Source organism: Rhodofomes roseus (genome assembly GCF_022264815.1).
Source record: "Rhodofomes roseus strain CIRM-BRFM 1785 chromosome Unknown C8Q71scaffold_24, whole genome shotgun sequence".
NCBI classification, from domain to species: domain Eukaryota; kingdom Fungi; phylum Basidiomycota; class Agaricomycetes; order Polyporales; family Fomitopsidaceae; genus Rhodofomes; species Rhodofomes roseus.
The window spans coordinates 12,138-32,160 of NW_025952980.1; the positions used below are offsets into that span (position 1 = coordinate 12,138).

Below are 20,023 nucleotides of genomic sequence, written 5' to 3' on the forward strand. Positions count from 1 at the left end.
CGAAGGTTGTATGAGCACTGAGTTCGAGATAGAAGCCAGTAGTTCCGCACCGTGTCTCGAGCCCCGACAACGCATAACTCACTTACAGTTATGAGGCAGTGATTCATCAGACCGCGCACATAGAAGACTGCTGAGCCAACGGTGTCGTGCGATATGTATTCGAGTCCCCTAATGTGATTTGAGATACATGGACAGCTAGTAAGTGTATCCTGGAGGACGAGGAAAGGTGCGCGCAGAGAGGAAGGCGCTGTAGAGTTCCGAACTGTTGTATACCTTCCGAGATACAAACAGGACAGCCCGGAGGTGATGATGTTGCAAAAGCGCCAGCAAATCGCGGTCCCCGGATGCTGGCTGTGAGAAGAGCAATGACCCCATGAGTGAGTAATGGTAGCACAAAACAGCGGCACAGACGCACCAATGTACCACGGACAGCCGTGAGCTCGATGGCCGCGCAAAGCAGTGCGTTTCGCTGTACTCTACGTGTTCTGGTATAACAAATGCTCTGGGAGATGTGAATGAGGAGTAGGAGCGAGGACAGAATATAGTGGAAGACAGACTAGACAGCGATGAGTATGGGCAACACGAGCGGTGTCCGAGTCTCAGTCACTGAGTCAGACGCGCTGACGACGCGCGACACGGTGCGCACGTGATTGGGTATGGTTCCGAGAACATCGGATGCGCCTCCTCCTCGCTAGGCGTCCTGCCTCGTCGTCGTCCCCCTCAGCGCCGCATCGGCTCTCAGTCGCTGCTACGCCTCGTAAGGCCTAGGCTGCCTTGCTTGGTACAGGAACCTTAACCTCTCAGTTCCGCTCCTCTCGGTCGCCGATGGCCTGGTCACGGTCTCCGTCCGACTGCCTGTCCTCCTCGTACTCCCGGCGAGACTCGAACAGACAACACTCGCACATAGAACAGAAACTGGCATTCTCAACCTCCCGAAGATGGACGCACTGTTAAACTCCCTTCTTTCAGCCTCGAAACGTACACCAGGCGGTCGACATCCCGAAGAATCAAACGCAGCTTCGTCAGAATGGTCGCACCAGTTATGTAAGTGAATTTATACCTTGAACTCCTCATGTATCAAGAGTCGCTGCTTGAAACGTGAGGCCGGGCGATGGACCGCCCATCTCTGAAGACTAGATACTACCACGGCACCGTATGGGGTTACAAACGGTATGCGCCAGGAGTCAATATCCCAAGGTGCGTGTTTGTCTTTCCAGGCGAGGTTATCTGCGGTCATCAATTGCACAGCTCAACGCGCGATGAACCGACCTTGCATGTCCGTCTGCTCACAATACCGCTTGCCTGGGATATCCAGGACCTGGCCCCGCCAGGTGGGCTTCTACGCTTAGTCTTGGCTCACCCTCTCCGCCTCTTACGCCGTGCTCCGCGAGCTCTCGCTCAACCTCATGCTCGTCTCGTATATATGCGGAATATGCAGGTACACGCGGTGTTGCTGTCCACCCGCCAACGCCCCACGACTTCACTCGCAACATACACCGTGATCCTTGTACACATACTGCGTATCCCGCCTACGTAGACCGTGAGTCTCGTATTCTTGCGCGCGTGTCTCAGCTCGCTCAATTGCCTGCGCAGGTAACACCACCGTCACGCGCAGCTCCTATTCAGAGAACATTCGAACCCGTTCCAGCATGTGCGGCCATCCTCAAACAGGCTTATACCTTCGCCCACCGGCACCGTGCTGAGCGCTGAGGTCTTCCGACCTGTCCAGGTCGTTTTCGAGACGATGGTTACCTGCGTATCATACCACGCATAAGCCATTCCCCAACTACTCCGCCCGCCTAGTGAGACGGCGCAAAGGAAGGTCCGAGGCCCGTCGAGAGGTGCGCGTCGTCACTGACAACGCATATACGCGCTTAAATGCTCCGCTGTAGTGTATATTCGGAACATGCGCGGACGACTGCCTCGGGGACATGTACCTTCGCTTTACGCTCGGAGGTGCCGCCGTCTTGAGCCACACTCAGGCTCGCGACTTCCGCCCGTGAGCTCTGCAGCTGTCGTTGTACGTCTTGAGGTCACCACGCCGCTGCAAGTCCCCGTCGCCCCTCTGGTGTCGACCCGCGACCTGTCGTTCGCCTGCAGTCCCCCGGAGTTTGACGATGGCTCGGTTGAGAGGCTGATGGACACGATCGGCGTGATCGGTGCGTCTCTTCTAGTCCAGTCGTCTACAACGCCAGCAGTGCTTCTCGCACAACTGAAGAGTGCTCGTACGCAGTCATGAGCACTACTACTTAGTTATCATTGCGTTACCACTCAGCCAGCATTTGCGTGGTAGATGGTATCTGCTACTCGTCAAGGCACGGTGCAGGGAGCCCGACGAGTGGGGCGGTTACTCAGGGGCTTACCGGGTCCTTCATCTGTCGTATCCCTGCAATGTAAATGGGCAAGCAACGGCGCGAAGGAGACGCGTAGATAAGCTGATTCCCCCCGAACTGTGCTTTCAAGAGTGTTGTCGTGATACCTGCCATGTTAAATATAACGTCCATCCATGAATACCAGACCGTGCATCGTACAACATCATGCGGCTGTCCTGCGCGACCAACTGCGTCTGCCCGGCTTGTTGACACCAGTGTCCGTCTCTCCCATTCCCTCGTGAGATTCGTTCTACTGTTCTGTTCCTACGGGTTCGTTTTCTTCAACATCCTCGACTTTGGAGTCACTCGATGTGTCCTCTACGGGAACATGCAAATGGCCGCGTTGTAAATGTGCCTTTGCGAGGTATGACATTGGGCCACTTACCACTGAGCATAGACGCGGGAACACAGGTAATACACTCATAACCGTTTGCTGAATCGAACGCCAACACAACTATTCCGCGATCCAACCACGGCGTAAAGAGAGTGATTATGTAGGCTTTGATAGTGGCTACCGCGGTGGGATTGTCCTGTACCCTTCGGACATCGAAAGTAAACTCTACACACTTGCTGCGGAGGAGGACGAGATAAGGCCATTTAGCCGCTCGAGTGTCCAGCGGAAGCCCACCGAATGTCTTGCGCGAGAGAATGGTGTGAAAGGCAGAGATGGACTCCGAGGCAGGATCTAATACTGCGGGTGTCCGTTCATGATTCTGGGAAAGCACCTCGAGGTGAGCCAGACCGAAATGAACCCTCATGTGCTGCAGGTCCATGCTGACGATGTCTGATAGCATGGCGGTGAGAGCGCTGTGTATCTTCTGTGGCGACGGGGCAAGGTCTCGAAGGAATACTTCTAACGTTTGCAGAGACGTATTCCCTGCGAGTGACGGAGTGATCTTGAGATCTACAAATGTAAGCAGTTGGAAGTCAGAGTTGGACATGCATAGTGCATACTACACACGGAAAGCTGACCTGGGTTCACTGTACAATCCCATGTGAAACAGTTGAGCCGATGTCCAGCTGCATGGACCACATGGCTAGTACATGATAGAAGTGCTGCAGATGGCCGGCCTATGATATAGATTCGAAAGTTCTCCAGTTTGCTGCACGATTCAGGGGTAATGAGCAGCTGCAGAAGCTGCAGTGCGGATTGATCAGGAACACCCCTAAGGACAAAGCTTGACCATGAGTGTATAGATGTGTTCTCCGTACGCGCATGAATTGTCTCCTCGAATGTGATCATAGGACTCGAGGCAAAGTGGTTCCATGCTGCGAATGAGGTAAGGCAGCAAAAATGCGCTAGAAATTGCCGAAGAGCTGAGAGCGAAGCAAAGAATCGTAGGTCAAGGGCGAGGTGGGTAACAGCGGATGAGTTTGCGACTACCATATGCAGCAGAGTTTGATAATCGAGGGCCAGTGGTCCTTGATAGTCCGAGGACACGTCAGGATGCCCTGGTGTGGAACCGAAGAGTTCAATAGACTCGAGCTTGTGTGAACGAGCTCGGAGAGCGCTGTAGTCGGGGACCGATCCCGGTCTGAGGGGGTGCTGTAGTGTTACGTTGTGGAGGCGCAGCGACGTAAGGTTGGGAAGGGCATTGATCACCCTGCGAAGATCCGGCAGACTGCGAAACCTGCAGTCCCGCAGATCAAGTCGCGAGATACTGGTGTAAGAGGACATATAGGCAAAAAAGACATCGTGTGGTGTCTTGGTTGACCAGTCAAGGTCACCGAGTGTCACGGAATTCAGTTGCGGTAATATCCATCCTGGGATGAACATAGGCCAAACGTGCGCGAACGGCTTGCGGGCATTGTCGTAGATACACAATTTTCCGAAGCGTTTGCGATATGGCGCATTGCGACGGGATGTGAGTGTATGCGCATAGTCTTGCAGGGCCTTTTGGGTTCGACAGGTGATCATATCTCCTGACAGAACTCGCCGTGCAGCATGATACCAAGCAGGGCAAATGCGCGTGCACCTGACTGCTAGCTGGACCGGTTCGTCCCAAAGGAATTCGCAGATGCGCTCGATCAACTCTTGCGGGAATTGCGGACCCGTATCGCTGAGGAAACACGAAGCCATCAATCACGCATTCACTGCAATCCTCCGGGAGTTGGAGCCGTGAGTCACGCACCTTGAGTATATGGGCTGCCTGAAAGGAATCAGAACCTGACGCTGCCTGAGTTCTTCTCCTGAGTCCGTCTCCTCTTTCCCATGCTCCTCGACTGTCAGCTTGTCAGGGATGCTGTCCGGACGTAGAGGAATCTGATCCTCTACGTGTTCGGTCTTGTTCATTTGGTCGATCATCGTAGCCGCTGTGATGCAACTATATATCGACGTCAATACGGTTACACCACATTGGAAAGATGTTCATACCAAACGCAGCGCAAGTTGGACTCCGACTATTGGTCAATCAAAGTCCGTTGCTTGAGAGTACTGCTTGTGGCGAAGTTGAAAGCGAACCGCCTGCGCGTCGGTCCCTATCCCAAGTATGCCTACGTTAGACTTGATCACACCCGCATCGTGTCACACATAGCTTACCTAGCCAGCCCGCAGTTCCCGGTCGCGCAGGTAGCAGGACTGAACTGATGGACAACCCAAGTGTGGCTGCAATGCCGAAAGCGACGATCGGTGGGTTATGTAGATGGACGCGAGACGTGGATGAATGCGAGACGTGGGTAGTCGCTCCTCTATAGTGACGGTAGCGACTGAAAGATGCAACGGGTCAGATTAGCAAGCTTATCGAAAGGACAGCACCCTTCAAAACGCGAGGCATGTCCATGCTGTGTCGACACATGGCTACAAGACGCCAATGCGGTATTAGTTCATCACCTCGCGTTAGGCTACTGAATAACAGCTGTGTGCATGTAAGCTTGCGCTCGCGCAAGCACTACACGCACACATATAAAATTGTATAAGCGACGCATGTTCATGAGATTCAAGGAGACAGACTCACGTATAGTACTTATATGCATATCCAGTGAATTAGTTGACGTCTGTTTGGCATCTCCCACATGTACATCCACCGCCATCGCCCTTCCCTTTATGTTCGACATTTGACTCATCTGGGCCCGACCTTCTCTCTCAAGGATAGGCTCATGATGGTCAGCCTACTCCTCCTCTCCGCATTAGGGGCGCCGGGCAGCTGTTTGTCGCAAACACTGCCTGTTATTCTCACTCGTCTCGTACAACCAACCTCTGAGCAAACTTCAAGCGAACCCTACCGACCATGCGGAGCGAAGGAAGTAGTCTCTTGTACTTACTGCTTATTGTCACGGAACGACGCGGTGGAAACGCGCGACCTCCGTCATCCGCCTCCTCGAGCACAATGTTGGGTTGTTCATCTTTCCGTGCCTCGTCCACCCGGATGACTTGCTCAGGAGAAGTCCGCGCAGCTGACATAGTCGCAGCTTGCTAATGCGAACATTTTCTTCATATTGAGAGGCGGGTTCTTTGAGTTTGGTCACTCTGTAAAAAGACGCACCAGCTACGAACGCGGTACAGCATGGAGTGACGTCGAAAGTATGGATACAAAAGTCCGCAGCTATGAAACAGTCCGTGTGTGAATCCAGTGTTATGGCTGCGCGTTCAAGAGGAGCGACGAAGTCAGCGACACTGGTAGGATGACACTACGGACGAGTAAAACTTACCGTTCGTAGTGTTCTTCAGGAGCACTCAGCAGCAGCAAGGAATGATAAAACACGTCCCTCCACCCTGAAAGACATGTCAAATTCACGGAGACAGCGAGGGTGCGGATAGGCGACGTACCGGAAGAGGTATGCAACCACCTCGTAGTCTCTCCGGCTTCTCCCCGCCTTTCGCAGACGCGGAAGGGCTCATGGTGGCTGCCGGTGCGGGCTGGGTACTGACGACCTCATGAGAGGTGCGCGCGGCGTGTGCCAGGGGCGTGTGTGCGGTAGGAGGATAGGTTACGGAGTCTCCGGGTGTAGACATGATTGCGGAATTGCGGGTGGGCTACGAGGCAAGCCTGAAGACTGAAGGATACAAGTGCAAGTTAGGTGAGAGGGACATCAGGACGCGAGCTGGCTTATATACATGTGGAGTGGAGAGGCCAATAGGCGGAGATCAGGAGTCGAGAGGAGACAACGTCAGTGGCGCACTGTGTACGGTGACTGTGATAAGTGAGGGGTTATGATACGGCCACTGTATGCACTTATTCCTTTGTAGTGGGTATCATTGACGCGTTGTATGTCTGCTAATGATGTCGATCAGAGCGTCACTTACCTCTTCTTATCGCCATATCAAGACCTAGCCGAATTGAATAGTGCACAGCATCTAACCCTCAGTTACTCCTGCTAACACCGCTCACCCTCTCGCGCTCGCTGGACAGTCCACACTCGCCCCGCCGTCTCGCAGCGTCTCGCAGACTTTCTACGTGTCGCGCGCGTAGGACGACCTGCCCCTAGGCCATCTGACTGCTCGTAGCTCACGTCATGGCCTCCCTAATTGCAATCCTCGACCTCAAGGGCAAGCCTCTCATCCAGCGATCATACAGGGACGACGTGCCAGCTGCATATATCGAACGTTTCCTGCCTATCATACTCGACCTGGAGGAGGAGGGCGCCCAGGTCACGCCGTGTTTCACGAGGGAGGGCGTGAACTACCTGCACATCAGACATAGCAACCTCTACCGTACGTCCGACGCGTTCATCTTCGTTTCTCCGTGTAGGCGGCGGACGCTCAGTGCTGGCCAGTGCTCGCGCTCAGCAAGCGGAACAGCAACGCCGCGGAGATCATCCTCTTCCTCCACCGGCTCGTGTCGGTGCTCGTCGAATACTTCAAGGAGCTCGAGGAGGAGAGCATCCGCGACAACTTCGTCATCATATACGAGCTCCTCGACGAGATGATGGACTTTGGATACCCCCAGACGACGGAGAGCAAAATCTTGCAAGAGTACGTTCTCAGTTCATGCCTCCTGTCCGGGCGCCCTCGGCGTGCTGCGACTCACGCGCCGTGCTAGATACATCACACAAGAATCGTACAAACTCGAAGCCCAGGTCCGCCCGCCGATCGCGGTCACGAATGCCGTCTCCTGGCGGTCGGAGGGCATCCGGTACCGGAAGAACGAGGTCTTTTTGGACGTTATCGAGAGCGTCAACCTCCTTGTGCGTCCCCTTCAGCTGCGTTCTCTCTGCTCTGCCTTTGACGTACGCTTGGATGCAGGTCAATGCGACAGGAAACGTTGTCCGCTCGGAGATCCTGGGCGCGGTCAAGATGAAGTGCTATCTGTCTGGTATGCCCGAGCTCAGGCTGGGTCTGAACGACAAGGTCATGTTCGAGACAACGGGTCGAAGTGAGTCCCTCCGTTCTGACCTTCAAAGTGTCATCCCTGATACTACTTCCTTCAGCCGCGCGGGGGAAGGCCATCGAGATGGAGGACGTCAAATTCCATCAATGCGTGCGGTTATCACGATTCGAGAACGACCGGACAGTACGTGCTCTCCGCGTCGCTCACCACAAAATACACACTGACCCACCGCAGATATCCTTCATCCCACCTGACGGCGAGTTCGAGCTGATGAGCTACCGGCTGAGCACGCCCGTCAAGCCGCTCGTCTGGGTCGAGGCCGCCGTGCGCCCATCTCGCGTGCCTTGTGGGGTGTTTCGCTGACATAGGAGGTGTAGGTCGAGCACCATAAGGGGTCCCGGGTGGAGTATATGGTGAAGGTGAAGGCGCAGTTCAAGCGCCGGAGTACGGCGAACAACGTCGAGATTTACGTACCCGTGCCGGACGATGCGGATACGCCGAAGTTCCGGGTAAGTGCAGATCTGCGGGCAGGAGGGTGGCGGGCGTCGAGGAGCGCATGGATGCTGCCGCGGTCTCCGTCGTCTCCACCCTTTTCTCTCCCCATGCTCGCACGGAACGTTGGGTACTGATGTGTGATCCCAGGCAAGCACGGGCACCGTTCAATACGCCCCAGATAAGAGCGCGTTCGTCTGGAAGATCAAGCAGCTCGGCGGCGGGCGCGAGTTCCTCATGCGGGCGCACTTCGGGCTGCCCAGCGTGCGCGGAGGTGCGTCCACCGCCGCCTCTTCTCCCCTCACTCCCGCTCACCCACCGCGCAGAGCACGACTCGATGGACAAGCGCGCGCCGATCACGGTCAAGTTCGAGATCCCGTACTTCACCGTGTCCGGCATCCAGGTGCGCTACCTCAAGATCGTCGAGAAGAGCGGGTACCAGGCCCTCCCGTGGGTCCGGTACATCACCCAAAATGGAGACGACTACAGGTGCGTCTTTCCCGTGCTAGCGTGTGTGGGTCTCTGATGGTCGTTGCGTGGCAGTTTGCGGACGGCGCTGGAGAAGGGAAGCGCGCCCATCGTGCCGATGTGAGAATGTTGTCGTTGGTGTTGTTGTTGCCGTCGTTGGATTTGCTGTATAGTGTGTGTATCTCTGGAATCCATCTCGCTGGACCCGCTGGCAGGCACTCTAGTGGTGTGAACACAATGCTTTGCTGGCTTGAAGCATGTCTGCGGACATGGTGAGTGACACTGGTGTATCGGGAGCATGCCTATCGCTCGCTGTTGAACTGTGAACATGGCGGGCTATCCTCCCGGCGATCAATTGCCGCGACGGTGCATGGTCAATATGCCGTATGTCAATAGTACGTCGCCAGCCTCACCACTGTAATTCAAAGCTGAGCGCTGAACGTTGAACCCAAAGGTCTTAGAAGATTGAGGAGACATTTGGATGCCAGTGGTGCGACCCGGCAAAAACCGGGCCCAACCGGGATTCGAACCCGGGATCCCTTGCAGTCAGTCACGTGATCTTTACCGGGTTCGAATCCCGAGAACAACTGACCCCAAAGCAAGTATCTTACCTCTAGACCATTGGGCCAATACAGTAGATTCTGCTTAATTTGCTTAGAATTGATGAGTGACACAAATGGATGGTGAAAAACGCATGAACATGCAGTTGACACTAACATGCAGTCGAGACCGGAAACCGTAGCGCAGTGTATTAGCGAAATCATAGAAACCCCGGGAGTTCCGAACTGCAAACCAGGACGTACGAGGACAAGCGCACGGCTCATCACCACCCAAACCACCTCCGCACCACGCCCCTCGCCTCCTTGCCTTTCAGGAGCGGCGTTTCCTCGCTCGCACCCTCATGGTGCTCGTCAGCGTCGGCCCTGACGTCGCTCTCGACGGCGTCCTCCACCGCTATCTGCACGGAGACACCTTCCTCAGGCCCACGTGAGACGTCGGTATGACTGTCGGACGAGGCGGGTATGTCTAGAGGGTGGCCGAAGTCGTCGATGTGCAGGCGGTGCTGTCGGGCGCGCCAGATGATGCACATGACGAGGAGGGAGCCCTGCATCGCGCCCGCGACGGCGTAGGGGAGCCATGCTGGGTGTCGCATGTCAGTCGGTTTCAATTCGCGCAAGAGAATCATGAGCTTCACGAACTTGTCCAGTTTGTACCGGGGCTGACGAAAGCATCAGTGACAAGTGAGGATGTGCGTGGCGCTGAAGACACACCGAAGGGCGATGCTGAGTACCATGAAGATGGCGCCTGGGCTCTGGATGAGCATCATGGGTATGCTCAGCGCGCCAACCAACTTGAGGCGGTAGGTGTGGATGAGCTGCGGAGCATACTGGAGGGCGGCGAGCAGCGCAGAGGCGACACCGAGGAACGTCGCCCACAGAGAAACCTGCGGCGAGCGGCTCGGAAGGTCAGGCGTCTCTGCAGAGAGGAGGAGGAACGTCACGAAGGTGATGAAGGCGCTGGGCGCGGAAGGACGTGAGCGTGTGGGGCACGTGTGGATGGCGCGACATACATGTGGAGGAAGACGACCCAGGAGAGCGTGATGGAGAGCCGCCATGCGTCGGTCTTGACGGAGGTCTTGACGTGCTGTGGCGGCCGGTTGTCGTGCAGGTCGACGTCAACCTCGGAGTACTTCAGGTGCGGCGGATAGTAGATCATGTACAGCACAAGACTGCCGTGGCGTCGTTGGCATTGGAAGATTGAAATGAGAAAAGAACTTACATGACGGTGAAGAAGAACCATTGCAGCATGAGCTGGATAACCCCAGCTATTGATTCGATGCAACTCCCGAATGTCTGGTGGGCTCTGAGCTCGATGTTCGAGGTGCGGGTGAAAAGGGGAGGACTTACGACTACTCTGCAGCACCTAACAATGCCCCACTGCATCACAATTCTGCGTCGAGCCATCGTAGGATGAGTTTCGGCGACGCAGTAGACGGTCTGAGACGCACATGTTCAGCATTCCCGACGCAGACGATGTGCTCCCAAGCAAGAGGAACCATGGGCTGAAGCCTTCTGAAGAGCCTGCCCGGATGATTCGCAGGTGCTAGTGGTACGTGTTAACATCAAGACGCGTTTCGATTACAAGAGTGGGCTGCAAACCTGAGGCAGATAGGAGATGGCGAGCCCGACGCAGAGCAGCGCGGTGAGCACATTGGCGACGTAGTCATGATGCTTCGGGAGTTGTTAGACGAGAGAATTAAATGGAAAGAAGACATACTGGGGTGCATATCTCGAGCATAGCGTGATATTGAAAGAAGAGGAGGAGAGAGCGGGAGATGGCCTCGGGGCAAGAGGCAGCACTCGCGCGCTCAGCCTCGCCCCGCATACGCGATCACGTGCAGAGGGGCGCTCGTCTTTCACACGGCGACCAACTTCACCAAGCTCCTCCTGAGTCCTCTTCCTTCTCCTCCTCCTCCTTAGTCGTGCATCGCACGAGCCCATCCTTCGCGGAACCCAAGGACGCAGTGGGGCTCTATCAGTAGTCGTGTTTCTCTATATTCACGTGCAAACCCATCGGTATGTCAACATCTCATGAGCTCAGCTTTACTATCCCTGAGCACTCATTGTTACATGTGATGACGGACGCAAACATGGACGCCGAGGCATCCTCTCTCTCGACTGCCTCAACGCCGTTCGACAACCCTGATACAGACCTGATTATCCGGACATCCGACAACGCCCAGTTCTATGTCTTGAAAGCCATCCTTGGGCTCGCCTCGCCATTCTTCGCCGATATGGTGACCTTGCCTGTGGATACCTGCGGGACGGACTCGAACACAGTCGAGGTCGCAGAAGACAGCGTCGTGTGGGATTTCATCTTGCGTGTCTGCTACCCTGTGGCATGCCCTTCCTCGATCGCCCCTGAACAGCTCTGGCCTCTGCTCGAGGCTGCGAAGAAGTACGACCTGGTTGGAGTTCGGGAGGCGGTGAGACGGGAGATGACGACCCCCAGCATGCTTGGCAAGGAGGCCTTGCGAGTCTACTTGCTCGCGTGCAGTTATGGGCTCGCTGATGTCGCGGTCGCTGCGGCCAAAGCGTACATCTCCCGGCCACCTAACCAAGTGTACGTTCCGGAGCTGCAGTGTACAACATCCGCCGCCCACTTCAGATTGTCCCAATATCGTCATGCATGCGTGGAGGCTGCTACGTCAATAGCGAGGGATTCATACGCGTTGATTTACAATGGAGCTCGACGCCTCGGTTGGGCGGGTCTCAAGAAGGGAGAAGAAAGAGGGCATTCCGATCCGTCATGCCTTCCCTCGCAAGTCTATAGTCATTATGACGAGAAAATCTATTTTCGACGAGTCTTTGATGACTATCTGCCGCAGCACTCGTGGAGGTACCTATGGGAAACTCAGTACGCAGCCCAATCCTAGTTTCGATTCTCGCACAAGATGCCGCAAGATGCGAATGTAGAAACATGAAGCGCAACGACATCGCTTCACTTGTCGACGTTTATGCAGGCAGTGTAGATGACGCCGTTGCGAAGGCATGTCTAGATGATATACGAGTCCAACGCTGGTCGCCCTCATTGATGTCGTTCCCGCAGGTACAACTCATCATTGACTCTTGACTCTCGGAAGTAAGTTATCAGGCGATTAGCTGCTGCGTAGTGTCACGGAGACAGGTATGAAAGGGCAGTCTAGTGCGCGGTGTGTCCGTCCGATAGTGCGATGCCCCGAATGTACTCGTTGGGACTCTGCTTGTCCACTGGCGCCATGTTGAATACGTGTGCATGAGATCTAGCGAAGCAGAACACAAGTTACTTGCTCATGGATCTTCTAGTCGCGGGCTGCAGGTGCAGAGGTGATCACACCAGGCCTCGATCGCAGCATGGCGTGTTGGTGCGTGCTATAGGGTTTGACATGCTGATCTCACCGGAGGTGTCGTCTGCAAACGGGCAATGATAGGTACATACTGAATATCCGTACGTCTATCTGTTGTTCGGAACATAACCGCTCATCGATGGTGCATCGTGCATTGACAGGATTAGACGTCGATGTGCGGTCATGGGCCATCGTATCGCCGCGTCCTTTGTGCCACTCATCGTATCCAACCCCTCGTCCTTAAAGCCTACTACTGCAGCGACTGTCCTGCTGGACTCGCGCATTCGCTCAGACATGGATTCTGCCCCTCCTGTGTACCGATCCGCTTCGTCTCCGTTCGACAACCCAAGCGCGGATCTCGTCATCCGGACGTCCGACCATATCGAGTTTCATGTCTTCAAGCTGATCCTCAGGGAGGCCTCGCCGGTCTTCGCAGACATGTTCACATTGCCAGCGACTCCGACATCCGATGCCGATAGCGCCGGAGTTGTCGATGTCGTCGAGAAGAGCACCATCTGGGACTACATCCTCCACGTCTGCTATCCGGGGCCCGTCCCGTCGTCCACCGTGATCGCCCCCGATCAGCTCTGGCCGCTGCTCGAAGCGGCTACGAAGTACAACATGAAAGGCGTTCGCGACGCCGTCGGCCAGCTCATGTTGACAGCTCACATGCTAGAGCGCGATTCCCTGCGGATATACATGCTCGCATGTGGCTACGGGTTCCAGGACGTCGCCGTCGCAGCGGCCAGAGCGAGCTTGCGCCGCCCAGCCGACGAACGGAAGTTCATACCGGAGCTGCGCTGCGCGACGGCAGCTGCCTACCTGAGGCTCCTCCAGTATCGCAGTGACTGCGTCGATGCAGCCACGTGTTTTGCTCATGATCCTCATATATTCCTGCGGCCCAGGTGGAGAGAATTTGTAGGAGGTTGGGGTAGGGTCGACTCGTCATCTACCTCTCGCAATCATCCCGAACCTGTGCACCACGGGGATTGCGCGAGCCGCCCAGCGATGTATAAGGTAGAACAAGATGGGAAGGACAAACCTGTCCGAACACGTTGTCGCCGTGTACTCGAGAACCTCATGAAGCGCTCCGAAGAGGCGCTGAAGTCTTCTCCCCACGGAGGCGTTGTTCTTAACTGGAAGAACCTCGCTGCGACTGTGCAGGAGGCCTCGGTTTGTGGCGCATGCAGGAAGGAGGATCAGCCGGACAATATCGTTCGGTTCATGGAATTCTACGCATCTGAGATAGATGCAGCTATTGCGAAGGTACGCAGGCCCAGTGTTCCCGCAATAACATGTGGGCTATTGACTGCTGTACTGATCTTCGCTTGATTCCAAGGTCCAACTCCACGTCGAAACGTGACGTCTTCTCAATCTTGGTCCGTAGTCGCCCAATTGATGCCTGGGATCGAGGAAATGCTGACTCCGACGTGGGACAGGTTCCTCTGCGTTGGGTGGGCCGTGGGCTCAGCCGCTCACCTCAGTGAGTGAGCCGAGCCCTCGGTACAAAACGCTGCGCGCCGACTTAACTACACTGCGAAGATTTGAGAGGTGATACCTGCGTAGTGATGAAGTGTCTTGTTCCGCATCGAATGCTTGATCATTACAACCGTCCTCCTCGCCCTCTCGTCCAAGTCCGGGACACCAATGTAGCCTTGCTGACCACTTCGTTACATACTATTCGGAGTCACAGAGCCCATAGACCGATATTCACACGAGTCAGCCAGTACAGGGAGTGGGGATAGGCACGATGCCTACATATCCCCTGACAGTGAGGGAGAAAGCAGAAGGTACGCGAGGCGATGTGGCGTAGACGCTTGGTCAGCCACACAGCCAGCCCGGCGGCGTTGTATCTGCCTGTTACGCCTTTACGCTCACAAGCTCTGATACGCGTCTCATCCTCTCCGCACGTACATCCCGAATAGGGGAAGGACATGACGGACTCTGCCTCCACCAAATGCACGGTCCTCGTCGCTTCATCGCCGTTCGACAATCCTGACGCGGATCTGGTCATCCGATCATCCGATCACGTCGAATTCCACGTCCACAAAGCCATTCTGAAGGAGGCGTCTTCAGTCTTCGCCGATATGACCTCCTTGCCAACGACTCCCGACACCGACTCACACGTAGTCCAGGTCACGGAGAGCAGCGTTGGGTGGGATATTATTCTTCGCATATGCTATCCTATGCCATCGACAAACCCGATTGTCCCCGATCAGTACTGGCCGTTGCTCGAGGCAGCGAAGAAGTATGACATGGCGTGCGTGCGCGAGGCTGTGGTAAGGGAGATGACCACACCTCGCGTACTAGCTCAAGAGACGCTGCGCGTATACATGCTCGCATGCAGCTATGGATATGAGGACGTCGCTCGTGTAGCTGCCAAAGCTAGTCTTTCCCAGACCATGCTGCACGGCCCGGGGAACTATGTGCCCGAGCTGCGCTGTGTGACATCTGCCGCTTACTTCAACCTACTCCAATACCGCGAGAGGTGCATTAGCGTAGCCGTGTCCCTCGCCGAGGACCGGAATCTCTTCCACCGCAATGGCTGGAGAGCTGAGGAGATACGAGGTTGGACTTTACGCTCTACGGGGACAAAGGAACATCATCCAACTTGCATGGTCGTTGGAACCACATATAATTCCATTCCGAGGGAACACATACCGTTCCGCCGCGTACTCGACGACTACATGGCGCGGTCTACCGAGAAACTCAAATCTCACCCTCACGGCGACGCTTTGCTCGACCCAGTCTTCATCGCCGCAACCGTGCAAGCTGCTTCACTGTGCAACGCTTGTAGGAAGGACAGTCATCCAAGTGACATTGTCCGTTTCATCAAGTTCCATGCAGCCGAAGTGAATGCGGCGATTGAAAGAGTGAGTGAGCATGGTCTCGATCTCTGGGACATTGACAAACGGTGCTTATGTTTCAGGTGGTCCTCAAGGTAGAGTCCTAGCTGGCCAGTGAGATATCACTTAGGGGTTGCCACAAGATTGACTCGCCGTGGCTCGGTGGTCAACTAAAAGGATGGGCCACTGCCAGTGGATCAGGCTGATCATGATCATATGAATGTTTTCCGATGTAATTTTACTAGGACACCTACGATACTAGAAGTAGATAACCCTGTGAAGCAGTGGTGCAGAGACGTGGCCGTTTGACGCACGGCAGCCTGTAGTTTACAGATGAGTGCCCAGCTGAGATGCAGGAGAGAGTATGGCTGCTTGGGTTATGTAATCACCATGTGTCGCGAAGTAGTACTACCCACCGCGGGCAAACCAGGTTTTTCGGCCTCCGAAGATTGCTCTAACATCGGTCCCTTATGGGAACCTATTCGGAGAGTTTGACTGACTCCGAAAATGCCCCCACATTATTCATGTTCGTAGCATGTTCGCCGAAAACACGCGTTTTCGGCCTCCGAACATGCTGAAACGCATCATGTTCGGAGCATGTTCTGACAACATTCGGAGTCCGAATAGGTTCCCATGGGGGACCGATGTTAATAGCAATCTTCGGAGTCCGCAAAACCTGGTTTGCCCGCGGTGACCGTTGCTGTATTCAATCGCTCCAGTCGTCCGCATTCACCGACACGGTACTGTCACATATCTCAACGCCTGCTCACAGAACAAGCACGCACCTAGCTCTAGTTCACCTCTACAACTTAGGACTATGGCCGATGATCCCGATCCCGACAATGACACCACAACTACCCTGTCCGCCGCGCCGCCGTTCGACAACCGCGACGCAGACTTGATCATTCGGACGTCTGATCGCGTCGACTTCCACGTCTTCAAGCTCATTCTCAGAGAGGCCTCCCCAGTTCTCTCCGACATCTTGTCACTTCCGGAGGGATCTGACGTCGCTCCCGGTACAGTCGATGTCACCGAGAGCAGCGTCGTGTGGGACCACATCCTGCGTATATGCCACCCAGGTACTGCATCACCAGCTATGATCGCCCCCGATCACCTCTGGCCGCTGCTCGAGGCGGCCAAGAAGTACGAAATGACGGCCGTGCGGGAGACTGTGGCAACGGAGATGTTGACGAATCGCATGCTGGACCAGGAGCCCCTGCGAGTGTATGCACTTGCCTGTGGTTACGGCATCGAACACGTCGCCATCGCTGCGGCGAGAGCCAGTCTCCGCCAGAAGTACGAGGAGATTCCGTACGTCCCGGAGCTGCGCTGCACAACGTCCGCTGCATATCATAGACTGATCCACTACCGGCGAGACTGCGTAAGAGCAGCCATGTCCTTTGCGGAGGACCCAAGGCTGTTCTTCCGTGACGGGTGGAAAGACCAAATCAAGGACTGGCTGCTACGACATGAATATGTCGATGAGGAGCATTATATAGGATGTGTCAGCGGAACAAGGTTCATGTTGGACACTTGGACTTGGAGCAATCGGTCATTCCGAGATGTACTCGGTGACTACATGGCTCGTTCCACGGAGATAATCAAGATATTCCCTCACGGCGGTGCACTGCTCGACCCCGTCTTTCTCGCAGCGACGGTGCATTCCACTTCAAAATGTATCGCTTGCAGAAACCGCACACAACCGGTTGATATTGTCGAGTTCATACGGTTCCATGCATCCGAGATCGACGCGGCCATTGCGAAGGTAAGCCGACGAGGCGCTGGGACTACTTGATAACTAACGTGAAGCCTTCCTGCAGGTACAGCTCGTCGTTGAGTCCTGAGCCTGAGGAGAGAATGGTAGTTAATCGTGAAGTACTGCAACAATTCTGTAGTGCGCATATAACCTGAATGGAATCTATACTCGTGTTGCGCGCGTTCATACATGCTGTCCCAATTAAGCCGCGCGGTCCCCACTGTTTAATTCTGGCCGCTTCTTGACTCAGCTGCCCGGAAATATGACATGCAAGCTGTCCGCGAGGTGATCAGATACAGGATGCTACATCCCCGCATGCTAGAGCAGGACAACATACAAATGTAGTACGTACTGGAATGCTGCTACAGTTTCCGCGACATTGCCAGCGCGGTGGCAGAGACTAGTGATTTCCGCCAGCCAGCGGATGCTCATCAGCCTGCGATGTTCATGCCGGGGTTGCGTACTTCAGGCTGCTTCAGTATCGTCGCGAGTGCGCCGATCGACGCTGCACGTCCTTTGCGCAGGATCCCCATCTACTTCTACGTGCGGACTGTAGGGAGTTCGCGATGGGCTGGGCGATGTGCGATGGCTATGGCTATGGAGCTCGACAGCCTGGATCATGATGAGGGATGCAAACCGCTGGTGAGATGCATAGAATGAGCGCCATGTAACTCGCTACTGGATGGATACTTAGACTGGAAACAACAAATCGGACGTCCGTCATATTGGGCTAGAAGCGAAAAGCGGCATGCACAAGGGAGTCCGTACGCAACCTGTGAACGCTTCTGCTGCGACATCGTCGCCATTGCTGACCAAACACATAGCATTTGAAATCTATAACAAATCCACGATTTCTGCCATGATCTGCACTCATGCGTGTCAAATCATGGCGTGCTGAGTGTACGAAGTACTTAGCAGGTTCTCCCCACGATACTGGCTCGTGCAAGCTCACCTGGTATTGTACGAGCTCGCAATGTCTGCCGTCGAATTCTGTTCATCCAAGGTGCTAATTGCTTCTTCCCAAACTTTGCCAATGTGATTACCATATATCCAAGACATGTCTTTTCCACCGGCCTTGATGACTCTCAGTCTGACGCGATCGTCGTAGGACGGCGAGTCTCCGAGATCCTTCAACCTGGCAGCGCGCTGCGCGGCTTCATTTTCCAGGTGCGCGTACATGCGCGCGTAGTACGGGAGGCGGATGCGATTGAGCAGCGGGAGCGCCCGGTGGACGTCGTTACGGTAGTATTGAAGCGCCTGCGCGAGCACCCAGCCGTCCTCCATGGCGAAGCCCGCGCCCGCGCCAAAGGCACCGGATAGCGCGTGGGATGCGTCGCCGACGAGAACGACCTTCTCGTCCCAGGCGGTGAGCTTTGAGAGCTCGGGCCCGGCGAAGGCTGAGAATTCCCTCCAGTCGCCTTCCTTTACTCCATGGAGTACGCCTCGAATTTGTGGCAGAAACTCCTATCACTTTATCAGCATGACGCCGGGAAGGGTGAATCTCAACACGTCCTTGAAGCATACCTCGAAGTGAGACTCGACGTATGCGTTGTCAACTGGGACTCCCCAGCTAACCTTGTCAGCGCTGTGCACAGCGGGGTCTTGCCGATTGCCCGCGATGATCTCGCCGAGGCCTTCGCCGACGGACGATAGCCAGATGTTAGTGGTCAGACCGTGCCACCATCCGGTTTGTGCGAAGCGAGGATCTCGTTTCACAACGTCGTCCCACGGTAAGAGCGTCCTCCAGAAAGTGGTTCCTGTGAATTTGATTTCATAGTCGGGCCAAGCAGTATCTCGGACTACCTTCCAATATTTCTCGCGTCAATACAGACGATGTGTTGCCACGAGAATGGCGGCGTACCGAGCGAATACCATCCGCACCAACGACTAAATCAGCTGTGGCGACCGTGCCGTCGCTGAAGAGCAGTTCAACGCCCCCTATGCCTTTGTCAACCATGCCTGCAAGCTTCTTCGAGAGCTCAATGACTCCGCGGGGGACGTGTGCAAGAAGGGCCGACTGCAGTTTCGTCCTCTGGGTCCGCAACTGCGGACGTGTCACTACAATTCCCTCTTTGACGTGCCGGTGTAATAGCTCCCCGGTCTTTCCATTACTGTGGTATACCTGGCATAGTAGTAATCACTTATCTCGAGATACAATAGTAGCACCCACTCACAAGTTCAGATGGGAATCAATGACATGACCGCTGGTAAGCGTGTCCGCGACTCCGAGTAGCTCAAGGACGTTCCAGGTGTTCTGCCCGATAGTGATTCCGCCGCCGATCTCGCGCAGGACTGTCGCTTGCTCGTAGATCTTCACCTCTACACTGGGAATCTTCGACAATGCAATGGCTGTCGCGAGTCCACCGGGTCCTCCACCGACAATGGCGACTCTAAGGGGCGTGATCGAACTCTCGATAGTCATGCCGGAGTACGACTGGTATGTATCTCCTAATGCTAGGGGAGTCGGTGGACTGGTTAGTTGCGATGTCTCGGGGACTGTTACCCGGCCACTGTACCTAAAGTTCAAGAACGGTAGTACGCGTCAGATCTCGGGGGAATGGCGTAAGGAGAGCCTTGAGTCTAGTCAAGTCTGCGCGAGCGGGATCCAGCGTTTCTCGCACAAACGCATATGCGCATAGAGGTATTGCGTAAGATAGTAGCATACTCGCCGCTGATGCCTACGACGAGAGTAGTGAGCTCAAGGCTCTAGACTGCTTATCTGCGACACGACAGGCAAAGCTTGGGAATCCGACCACGTGTGACGTTGCGAGTGCTGAATGTAGAGGGTTTCGCGCGAAGTTGTCGAGTACGTGGCTTGTGGCGCGATACAGAAGGGCTTGCGCCTACATAGTAGTGTAACTAGAGTGTGACATATCGCCGACTTCGCGGCCGTGTATGCTGATGGATGGTGCTGAGTAGTGTTGACATTAGGCGCT

General features: G+C 55.2%; 7 protein-coding genes and 1 non-coding gene across 8 annotated transcripts; 3 read left to right on the forward strand and 5 right to left on the reverse strand.

Annotated features, from left to right (window-relative positions):
* Nucleotides 1-707: 707 nt before the first annotated feature.
* C8Q71DRAFT_282327 (uncharacterized protein) lies at nt 708-1,723 on the forward strand. The gene is made up of 4 exons (XM_047917511.1): nt 708-1,044; nt 1,104-1,197; nt 1,249-1,540; nt 1,594-1,723. Exons 1-3 carry the CDS (start codon nt 939-941, stop codon nt 1,535-1,537), a joined length of 489 nt encoding a protein of 162 aa, XP_047774801.1. The 5' UTR covers nt 708-938; the 3' UTR covers nt 1,538-1,540; nt 1,594-1,723.
* A 707-nt stretch (nt 1,724-2,430) lies between these two features.
* C8Q71DRAFT_282255 (uncharacterized protein) lies at nt 2,431-4,850 on the reverse strand. Its single transcript, XM_047917509.1, has 5 exons — nt 4,747-4,850; nt 4,505-4,696; nt 3,345-4,432; nt 2,758-3,276; nt 2,431-2,690 (listed from the first exon to the last, which is right to left on the reverse strand). The coding sequence occupies exons 2-5, from the start codon at nt 4,675-4,677 to the stop codon at nt 2,623-2,625; spliced, it is 1,848 nt and encodes a 615-aa protein (XP_047774802.1). The 5' UTR covers nt 4,678-4,696; nt 4,747-4,850; the 3' UTR covers nt 2,431-2,622.
* Nucleotides 4,851-5,858: 1,008 nt separating this feature from the next.
* C8Q71DRAFT_282305 (uncharacterized protein) lies at nt 5,859-6,492 on the reverse strand. The gene is made up of 4 exons (XM_047917510.1): nt 6,427-6,492; nt 6,139-6,358; nt 6,021-6,084; nt 5,859-5,950 (listed from the first exon to the last, which is right to left on the reverse strand). Exons 2-3 carry the CDS (start codon nt 6,322-6,324, stop codon nt 6,046-6,048), a joined length of 225 nt encoding a protein of 74 aa, XP_047774803.1. The 5' UTR covers nt 6,325-6,358; nt 6,427-6,492; the 3' UTR covers nt 5,859-5,950; nt 6,021-6,045.
* Nucleotides 6,493-6,570: 78 nt separating this feature from the next.
* Nucleotides 6,571-9,217, forward strand: C8Q71DRAFT_780001 (clathrin adaptor mu subunit). Its single transcript, XM_047924828.1, has 11 exons — nt 6,571-7,023; nt 7,086-7,284; nt 7,352-7,496; nt 7,555-7,684; nt 7,740-7,822; nt 7,874-7,963; nt 8,017-8,148; nt 8,282-8,405; nt 8,458-8,620; nt 8,675-8,994; nt 9,054-9,217. Exons 1-10 carry the CDS (start codon nt 6,825-6,827, stop codon nt 8,721-8,723), a joined length of 1,314 nt encoding a protein of 437 aa, XP_047774804.1. The 5' UTR covers nt 6,571-6,824; the 3' UTR covers nt 8,724-8,994; nt 9,054-9,217.
* C8Q71DRAFT_t135 lies at nt 9,109-9,227 on the reverse strand. The gene has a single exon. It is a non-coding gene; the product is annotated as a tRNA-Pro (tRNA).
* A 34-nt stretch (nt 9,228-9,261) lies between these two features.
* C8Q71DRAFT_815801 (uncharacterized protein) lies at nt 9,262-10,951 on the reverse strand. The gene is made up of 9 exons (XM_047926107.1): nt 10,877-10,951; nt 10,759-10,830; nt 10,608-10,702; nt 10,507-10,549; nt 10,379-10,452; nt 10,170-10,328; nt 9,871-10,116; nt 9,799-9,818; nt 9,262-9,739 (listed from the first exon to the last, which is right to left on the reverse strand). The coding sequence occupies exons 1-9, from the start codon at nt 10,895-10,897 to the stop codon at nt 9,423-9,425; spliced, it is 1,047 nt and encodes a 348-aa protein (XP_047774805.1). The 5' UTR covers nt 10,898-10,951; the 3' UTR covers nt 9,262-9,422.
* C8Q71DRAFT_840995 (uncharacterized protein) lies at nt 10,917-17,273 on the forward strand. Its single transcript, XM_047926529.1, has 7 exons — nt 10,917-11,792; nt 12,262-12,364; nt 12,778-13,460; nt 13,560-13,799; nt 14,417-14,983; nt 16,110-17,096; nt 17,152-17,273. The coding sequence occupies exons 1-7, from the start codon at nt 11,178-11,180 to the stop codon at nt 17,173-17,175; spliced, it is 3,219 nt and encodes a 1,072-aa protein (XP_047774806.1). The 5' UTR covers nt 10,917-11,177; the 3' UTR covers nt 17,176-17,273.
* Nucleotides 17,274-17,859: 586 nt separating this feature from the next.
* C8Q71DRAFT_282503 (putative monooxygenase) lies at nt 17,860-19,678 on the reverse strand. The gene is made up of 6 exons (XM_047917512.1): nt 19,604-19,678; nt 19,262-19,541; nt 18,949-19,198; nt 18,612-18,890; nt 18,040-18,551; nt 17,860-17,981 (listed from the first exon to the last, which is right to left on the reverse strand). The coding sequence occupies exons 2-6, from the start codon at nt 19,507-19,509 to the stop codon at nt 17,972-17,974; spliced, it is 1,299 nt and encodes a 432-aa protein (XP_047774807.1). The 5' UTR covers nt 19,510-19,541; nt 19,604-19,678; the 3' UTR covers nt 17,860-17,971.
* Between the last annotated feature and the right edge of the window lie 345 nt (nt 19,679-20,023).

Coding starts and splice junctions, on each gene's coding strand:
- C8Q71DRAFT_780001 (XM_047924828.1), top strand. CDS start 6,825: ATGGCCTCCCTAATTGCAATCCTCGACCTCAAGGGCAAGCCTCTCATC. Junction 7,823..7,873: donor GATTCGAGAACGACCGGACA/GTACGTGCTCTC, acceptor GACCCACCGCAG/ATATCCTTCATCCCACCTGA. Junction 8,406..8,457: donor GCTGCCCAGCGTGCGCGGAG/GTGCGTCCACCG, acceptor CCCACCGCGCAG/AGCACGACTCGATGGACAAG.
- C8Q71DRAFT_282255 (XM_047917509.1), bottom strand. CDS start 4,677: ATGATCGACCAAATGAACAAGACCGAACACGTAGAGGATCAGATTCCT. Junction 4,433..4,504: donor AGGCAGCCCATATACTCAAG/GTGCGTGACTCA, acceptor GTGTTTCCTCAG/CGATACGGGTCCGCAATTCC. Junction 2,691..2,757: donor TCCCGCGTCTATGCTCAGTG/GTAAGTGGCCCA, acceptor ATGTTCCCGTAG/AGGACACATCGAGTGACTCC.
- C8Q71DRAFT_282503 (XM_047917512.1), bottom strand. CDS start 19,509: ATGACTATCGAGAGTTCGATCACGCCCCTTAGAGTCGCCATTGTCGGT. Junction 19,199..19,261: donor ATTGATTCCCATCTGAACTT/GTGAGTGGGTGC, acceptor GGTATACCACAG/TAATGGAAAGACCGGGGAGC. Junction 18,891..18,948: donor GTGCGGATGGTATTCGCTCG/GTACGCCGCCAT, acceptor AAATATTGGAAG/GTAGTCCGAGATACTGCTTG.
- C8Q71DRAFT_840995 (XM_047926529.1), top strand. CDS start 11,178: ATGTCAACATCTCATGAGCTCAGCTTTACTATCCCTGAGCACTCATTG. Junction 12,365..12,777: donor TACTCGTTGGGACTCTGCTT/GTCCACTGGCGC, acceptor GCATTCGCTCAG/ACATGGATTCTGCCCCTCCT. Junction 17,097..17,151: donor TCGACGCGGCCATTGCGAAG/GTAAGCCGACGA, acceptor GCCTTCCTGCAG/GTACAGCTCGTCGTTGAGTC.
- C8Q71DRAFT_282327 (XM_047917511.1), top strand. CDS start 939: ATGGACGCACTGTTAAACTCCCTTCTTTCAGCCTCGAAACGTACACCA. Junction 1,045..1,103: donor AGAATGGTCGCACCAGTTAT/GTAAGTGAATTT, acceptor TTGAAACGTGAG/GCCGGGCGATGGACCGCCCA. Junction 1,198..1,248: donor CCAGGAGTCAATATCCCAAG/GTGCGTGTTTGT, acceptor TCAATTGCACAG/CTCAACGCGCGATGAACCGA.
- C8Q71DRAFT_815801 (XM_047926107.1), bottom strand. CDS start 10,897: ATGCTCGAGATATGCACCCCA. Junction 10,703..10,758: donor CCATCTCCTATCTGCCTCAG/GTTTGCAGCCCA, acceptor ACGTACCACTAG/CACCTGCGAATCATCCGGGC. Junction 10,329..10,378: donor TGGTTCTTCTTCACCGTCAT/GTAAGTTCTTTT, acceptor ACGCCACGGCAG/TCTTGTGCTGTACATGATCT.
- C8Q71DRAFT_282305 (XM_047917510.1), bottom strand. CDS start 6,324: ATGTCTACACCCGGAGACTCCGTAACCTATCCTCCTACCGCACACACG. Junction 6,085..6,138: donor GTGGTTGCATACCTCTTCCG/GTACGTCGCCTA, acceptor CATGTCTTTCAG/GGTGGAGGGACGTGTTTTAT.